The sequence below is a fragment of the Humulus lupulus genome, chromosome 2 (assembly GCF_963169125.1).
Source record: "Humulus lupulus chromosome 2, drHumLupu1.1, whole genome shotgun sequence".
Lineage (NCBI taxonomy): Eukaryota > Viridiplantae > Streptophyta > Magnoliopsida > Rosales > Cannabaceae > Humulus > Humulus lupulus.
In genome coordinates, this window is record NC_084794.1 from 41,680,486 (window position 1) to 41,688,330 (window position 7,845).

A 7,845-nucleotide genomic window follows, 5' to 3' on the forward strand; every position below is an offset into this window, starting at 1 on the left:
ATGAAACTAAAAAATGGGGCACACCATAAACTTAAGTGTGTCTGCATAATCAGATCCGTTGTTCAAATATCAACGGTAGAAAAACCAGCCGCACCGGTACTACAGAACTACCCTATATTTATATATAATGATATCCGATTTTTTTTATATTTTTTTAATAATAATGATGGCCGATTAAGTAAACAGAAATCACAAAACTTTGGCCATTCAACCTCAACCAAATTGGGTTAAGCCTAACTTAATAGTAGTTACTGAAATAATATACAAATATTATTATGCAACATATCGCACAGCACCAGAGAAAGACAAGTGGCATAGCACAGACCCTAGCTGCTCCGATATGGCAGGAGGTGAGGGATTGATTGGCCATTATAGAGCCGAAGATGCACCAACGACAAGGTTGCCCAGGCAACCGGTACGCCAACGCGGTTACAACCCTGTCATACAGCCACCCACCACCGCCACTAGGTGGACGATCACGTGATCGATCGATTCGGTTACCCTTTGAAATATAGGCACTATTGTCTCTCGATCTTGTTCATCATTATTTATTAATCATCATATTTCAACATATTTTTCAATCACTTTTCGTGTTCTTGCTTTGCTTTGTGGAGTTAATTATAATCCAATTGGCGATTTATATACGCGTGTACATGTTTGTATATATAGTATTCTTTTGATATATCAGATATGGCGACTGGATTATACACTGCGGCACCATTTTTGAGTAGATTTCAGGTATGATGGCATGATAATTAATTATATAACGAAATGCATGGTTTAGATTTGTGTTGTTTGATTCAAATTTGCATAACTTTTTATATTTTTATGACAAAAAATGCTTGTAATTAATTAAAGTTGTGAAAACTAGACTAGGCATTGAAAATGATATACAAGACTTCAAAAAATAAAAACCAAATATGGCAAGAAAATTTAGTTGCTAGCTGTAATGTGTGAGCATATTGGTAAAACAAGCACAAGTATTTATTTATTTGGAACCTAGAATTGGCTTTGAAAATTAAAACATCACTTACCTTAATTAATTATAATTTAACTAATGTAAAAACAAGTTTTATGGACTTGGCTCAACTATATGTCAGCTTCGTTTCATGAGTGTGCCATATTATATTAGAACCAAATTAGTAGATGCCTAGTCAAGTAGGAAAAACAAATTTTCACATTATGCTAATTGTCTTAGAGATCAAATATGAAAAATCCTTCAAGGTTATGTTTATACTTTACTTGTAGGGAAAAAGTTCAGGTCTTTCTACGAATCTAGGGGGAATTTCTGGCAATCCATGTGGATGGACTGGAAATTTCATCTTCATGGTTGAGCTTCGAAAGAAGATCTTAACCTTTCGAGATATTATTGATCTTCCTCCTTGTGACGGCTCAAGTCCCATCAGCGAGGTACAAAATGATTATGAATAATCGTAGTTAGTTGGATATCTATTGTATTTACTAATATGAAGTACAAGTCTAGAGCACAATTTTGTTCATATTCCTAATTGAATTGCTGATTCTTACAGCTGGTCAAGGGAACAGTAGAAGATCTCCACAAGCTGTATCCCAATGTTGTTCCGTACAATGTTCTTGCACCAGAAACTGAAAATATTTCAATAGATCATGTATATATTCAGTAAAATATTAATTCAATTGTTTTAGACAATCTGGTTTGAGATGTAAAACTAACATCAAGTCAAATAACTTGTAGGAATTAGCTCTTTTATACAAGGCATTAAAAGCCATTGGAGATTCATGGGCTAAGAATCATAAGTGGATAAACAATTGGGGACATAATGCAGGGGATTGTTTGGAAAACATGATCAGTTTGGAGCAACTTGGTGATTAATCTTTATTTCATTCCAACTATATGTAGTAGTATCTTTACATTAATCAAAAATAAAAAGCTGGTACATGTTGTTTGTTCCATAGGGGGAAAAGTGCTAGCAGAGCTTAGATACATGACTGATATTGCTAAAGAAATGTTCGATGTGATGGATGAAGATGATAAGAGCAATAACGAGGGCAGAGTTCAGAGCTCAACCATTGGAGATATATTGATTGAATCTTATTCTGACAACAAACGCTTGAGCTGTCCTTCACCAAATACTCCAACTTCAGCATCTCCTGAGCTTAGTTCTTTTGGTATGGAGCTCAGCGAATTCAGCCATGATGCTTCTAGCTCTCAGTCACTTCTCCTGCCTTTTAGACTCAAGGCACTGGAAAATTTGAAGCCTGTGGGAATGAAACACCTCTTCTCATTTGACATGTCTCCCTCTTTAGTCACTCATGATTCCAGCCACTTAATAGAAATAAACAAGAAAGAAGCTCAACAAGTAGCTGAAGAATCACCACTTCAATCAAACTATGAAGAGATGACAGATTTAAAAGATACCAAAAATTCGATAAAGTTTACAAATAACACCTCAAATTCAATACCTGATCATCAGCCAATAGCATTGGCAGCGGCAACATCACCATCACCATCAACTCTCCCCTCACCGCCGCCTCCTCCTCCACCACCAGTGCTACCATCAAATCCTCTTTCAATTAAGCCAGTAGTTGCTCCTCCATCACCACCATGTGGCCCACCTTTAGGTGTAGCTGCAGCTAGGCCTGTTCTGGCACCGATAAGATCAAATGCGCCATTGCCACCCCCGCCCATGGCTCCAACAAAAGGAGCCATGCCGCCTCCTCCTCCTCCACTGGGTGCTTCTAAAGCCCTTCGTCCAAAGAAAGCAGCTACCAAGCTGAAGAGATCATCCCACATGGGAAGCTTGTACAGGACTCTCAAAGGGAAAGTGGAAGGCTCTAGCTTAAGTGGTAAACAACAAGGGAAAAAGTCTAAGGTAGGAGGAGGGCCTGCTGGAGGAAAGCAGGGCATGGCTGATGCTCTGGCAGAGATGACAAAAAGGTCAGCATTTCCTTAAGTTTAGTAGTAAATATATTGCAACAGTTAGTGTCAATGATTTTGTTTATGGTGTTCTATGTATAGATCAGCTTATTTTCAACAGATTGAAGATGTTCAAAAGCATTCGAAATCAATCATGGAGATTAAAGCTGCTATCAACTCCTTCCAATCAAAGGACATGTCTGAACTTATCAAGTTCCATAAGTATGTGGAACAACATCTGGAGAAACTGACCGATGAGACTCAGGTAAGAATATTATTGAACATGTTCAATTTTTGCCTAGCTAAAGTTTGATACAACTCTCTATTTGGTTTTGATGTGATGGCAGGTGCTGGCAAGGTTTGAAGGTTTTCCCTCGAAGAAGCTGGAATCATTAAGGAGTGCAGCGGCCTTGCATTTGAAACTAGAAGATATGGTCAATAACCTTGAAAAATGGAAAGTGGCTCCTCCTTTAGGCCAGCTACTTGACAAGGTTGAATCCTTCTTCACCAAGGTAAATCAATATAAATGGAAAATGAATATGAAATCTTGTATCTCCTTGAGCACTTTTATATATAACTAAATATATTTCTGAGAACAGGTCAAAGGAGAAATAGATGCATTGGAAAGAAGCAAAGATGAAGAGGCTAAGAAGTTCCAAAGCCACAATATCACATTTGACTTCAATATTTTGATACTAATTAAGGAATGCATGGTAGACGTTTCTTCTAGCTGCATGGAATTAGCACTTGAGGTATAATAATTTTCTTCGTTTTAGTTTTTAATCAATACTTAATTATTTTTCACCATTATATGTATTCATTCACTAATTTTACAGATAGCGCTTAATTATGAAAAGCAATTAGTTAGAGTTTAAGGAGTGGTGGTGGTGATGATATTAACAACTTGTATAATAATTACTGATAATTTTGATGCAGGAAAAAAGAAAGGTAAAAGCAAAAGAAAGTGGTGAGAATGGGAGGTCTAGTAGTAGTAAGGGTGATCAAGAGCAAGGAAAGGCACACACAAAAATGCTATGGAAAGCATTTCAATTTGCATTTCGTGTGTATAGCTTTGCAGGTGGACAAGATGATCGAGCTGATATGCTTACCAAGCAACTAGCACATGAAATAGAGATTGATCCTTTTTAAGAGTAGTAATATAAAAAGCTAATTATGTAAAAATATTTTTTCTCAAAAAAAAATAAAAATAAAAAATTATGTAAAATATTTCCAAACACATATATTTACATTATATAAATTCAATATATGTATAATTATATATTAATTACGTACGCATTGTTGAATTTTATAATAACTAATATAAATCCCATTTTATATAGGATTTTACAATTTAAAATAAAGGAAACCCATCAATAGTAATTGGAAACAAGCTAAATGGGAAACTAATAATAAACTAAAGCAAATGGAAAACAAACATAAATAGAGTGAAATAATTCTACACTCTCCCTCAAGCTAGATCTTTCAGCTTGGAAATATAGGACACACTTGCATTTGAACTTGTATAGTACAACAAACTACGCTCAAATTTGCAGAGTGATCGCACTTGGTGGATTTATCAAAACTCGCTTTCGGTGTATTGTTGAACCGTTTACGAGCCAACATTGCCGCTGCATCTTCATTTTCTTCCTTGGTCAAACTTGTACGAAGAACTTCTTATTGTCAAACAAAAGCATAACACTCTTCTAAGGTCAGAATTAGATTTTTGCTTAAAATTTCCCCGCAAACTGGATCAAAATGAGTATCCAATCTTGCAAGGAAAATATGCACTCTGAGTTTCTCCATAGCCTTTTTGTAGACTGCTACATCCTCTAGATCTTTCATGACCACTTTGTCATGATGGTCCAATTCTTGGAAGATTTCCATTGCCTTGCCATAGTATTCTGAAAGATGTCTACAGCTTGCCTTGCTTTATAGGCTCTTTGATTTAAAGAGAGAATATTTGTAGCTCACCACTTCCTTCATGGAAAGCTTTAAATAGTGCACTCCAAACTTCTCGTGCGGTTAGGACATGTATATACCGCTTCATTTTTTCTGACTTCATAGATATTAACAACCACCTTTTGATTTTTTTTATTTTCTGCGTACCATTTTTCATAGTCGTCATCGAATTCTTTAGGTGGCATATATCGTAATTCGATTCTATGAGAAGAATGCCAATATTAAAAGTACCTTATGATTGAATAATTACTGGAGTGGATTCTTTTTTTCATTATGGTACAACGTTGAAATGAAAGACTACATTTCTTGTAATTCATACACTACAACAAATTTGATATACAATGACTCCCTGGTGTAAGACATTAAAACTTATCAGGAGTTTTAAATGTCTAATGGTGTAACACATTGAAAGTTTATTTTAATGGCTACAATTGGAAGACATTAAAAATGGTAGAAGACGTTGGAAATAGGCTGGGGAAGTGTTCATGGGTACATCCATCGTCTCCCACAGGGAGACGTTGGATGTGCTCCCTTTTATATTACTAAAATTTCAGCCTTCGTCTTCCTCACATTACACGAACCTGAGAGCAAAACCAGAGGAGAGAAACCAAATTGGGGCTGTGTTTTTAGGGTTCTAAGGTAAGTTTTTTTTTAATTTTCTTGATTTTTAGTTAATTATTTTGCAAATAAATCATAGGTTTTGCATTAGGATGAGTAATATACATGATTTTGTGTTAGTTTTACATTTTTATGCATTTTTTTATATACGTTGTAGGATTTTGTGGTTTTTTCATGGAAGTTTTTTAGGGATTTATGATTTTTTTAGTTTAACCTATCACATTGTATAGATTTCATTAGAGTATATATGTTCATGATTTTTTTAAATTTTTATCATTTTTTATTTCGAAATTTATATATATTTTTGTATATTTGAATTTTTTTTTTTAAATTGTAACTATTTTGTTATATATATAGTTATGTTAAAATAAATTTATTAAATAATTTATAAAATATAAATATATGAAAATTTTTATGTTTTTGTTGATTATTAAGTTTTTAGGTTATGAAATTTTATATTGATTTTTTGTTGATGTTATAATTAGTGGCACATTGGGATTTTTTTTTATTTGTTTACCAATATCATTTACTATTATTAGATATTTAGTGATATTTGTTTAGTAATGTTTAACATATTAATTAATTTAATTTTATAGGTTGTGATTTTTGTGGTGAGATTTTAGAGAGTATTTTGTATCAAAATTCCTATATCAATCACACATTTGAGGTAATTAAGTTTCTAAAATTACAATAATACATTATATATTGCTAGATATTTAGTGATGTTTTATTTATTATTTATTAATTTAATTTTATTGGTTTGTGGATTTAATAGCGAATTTGATTACTAAGTGAAGTAATTTTGCTAGCTTTTGGATTATTGACTGCAAGAGGTACATATATATTCTCTTACTTCTACTTTTAATATTATTAAACAAATGTTAGAGGAGTTTGAATATCTTAAATATTCATCCATGGTGAAGTAGGTTATGAGATTAAAATTGTGTGCTGCGATGATAACGGAAGGTTGAAAACTTGTGTGTTTTAGTGAAGTAGGTTCTGATAAATTTGGTTGTGTGCTGCGGAGCTATAAGGAAGAAACTTATTGTATGATGTTTGAATTGTTTGTTTTGCTATTCACATGCAGATGGTTAGGTTACCATTATAGGGGAAATGCTGCCCGATTTTATCTAGGGTAATAAATAATTAGTTTAATATAGACATCCTATAAGGAAGAAACTTATTTTATGTTGTTTGAATTGTTTGTTTTGTTATACACATGTAGATGGTTAGGTCACTATTATAGGGGAAATGCTATCCGATTTTATCTAGGATAATAAAAAAATTATTTTTATATAGACATACAACTTTATCACGTGCTTATTTAGTGTTGTTTCTTTTCTTTTCCATAGACATAGGAGAATATATGGATAAACAGTGGATGTTAGCGAATAGGTTATCTGCGGAATATAGGAGCAGGGTCGATTTGTTCTTAAGGTTTTGTTCGGAAAATGTGAAAGACCCAAATTTTACTTATTATCCATGTCTTAAGTGTGGAAATGTTAAAAAGATTGATCTTAAAAGGATTAAAGAACACTTATATTTCAATGGGATCAACAAGAGTTACACAATTTGGTATTACCATGGGGAGATAGCTCTGATTGCTCCAACTCTGCCAAGTAGACCAAAAGGAGTGAGGAGGAATATAGTGGAGGAGAACTGGGATCCATTAGATGAAATGATTGACGACGCACATTATGGATCAGGAGTAGACCCAAATAAGTTTGAGACACTCCTTAATGATGTCGAGAAACCAATTTACCCTGGTTGTACAAGATTTACAAAATTATCTACGCTTCTTAGGTTGTACAATCTAAAAGCTAAACATGGCTAGAGTGATAAAAGCATTACTGAATTATTTGGTTTTTTGAAGGAGTTATTGCCTGAAGATAATGAAATTCCAATTTCATTTTATGAGGCAAAGAAGACGTTATGCTCATTAGGCATGCAGTACGAAAAAATTCATGCATGTCCTAATGATTGCATATTATATCGAAATAGTTTTGCAGATGCAAAATCGTGTCCTACTTGTGGTGAGTCACGATGGCAAAAGAAAAGAAATGGTGACGATGTCAAGGAAGGAGTACCTGCCAAAGTTTTGTGGTACCTTTCGCCAATTCCTCGTTTCATCCGATTGTTTAGAAATGCCGAACATGCTAAAAGTTTGTCGTGGCATGCTAATGAAAGAATCAAGGATGGTAAATTAAGACATCCAGCTGACACCCTTGCTTGGAAGAGAGTTGATTTGAAGTGGCCTTCTTTTGGAAATGAATCTCGTAATATTCGTCTAGGTCTTTCGACTGACGGGTTTAATCCACACGCATCCCTTAGCAGTAAGTATAGTTGTTGGCCTGTTATGCTTATTATTTACA

General features: G+C 34.0%; 1 protein-coding gene across 1 annotated transcript; it reads left to right on the forward strand.

Annotated features, from left to right (window-relative positions):
- Positions 1 to 214: 214 nt before the first annotated feature.
- LOC133814180 (uncharacterized protein At4g04980-like) lies at positions 215 to 4,118 on the forward strand. Its single transcript, XM_062247175.1, has 9 exons — positions 215 to 738; positions 1,249 to 1,410; positions 1,530 to 1,628; positions 1,715 to 1,844; positions 1,936 to 2,917; positions 2,999 to 3,161; positions 3,244 to 3,408; positions 3,496 to 3,648; positions 3,833 to 4,118. Exons 1-9 carry the CDS (start codon positions 691 to 693, stop codon positions 4,043 to 4,045), a joined length of 2,115 nt encoding a protein of 704 aa, XP_062103159.1. The 5' UTR covers positions 215 to 690; the 3' UTR covers positions 4,046 to 4,118.
- Positions 4,119 to 7,845: the final 3,727 nt, after the last annotated feature.

Bases quoted from the DNA above. Each gene is read 5' to 3' on its own strand.
- LOC133814180 (XM_062247175.1), top strand. From the start codon at position 691: ATGGCGACTGGATTATACACTGCGGCACCATTTTTGAGTAGATTTCAG. The intron at 739-1,248 runs GTATGATGGCAT...CTTTACTTGTAG, and splicing joins CATTTTTGAGTAGATTTCAG to GGAAAAAGTTCAGGTCTTTC. The intron at 1,845-1,935 runs GTGATTAATCTT...TTTGTTCCATAG, and splicing joins GATCAGTTTGGAGCAACTTG to GGGGAAAAGTGCTAGCAGAG.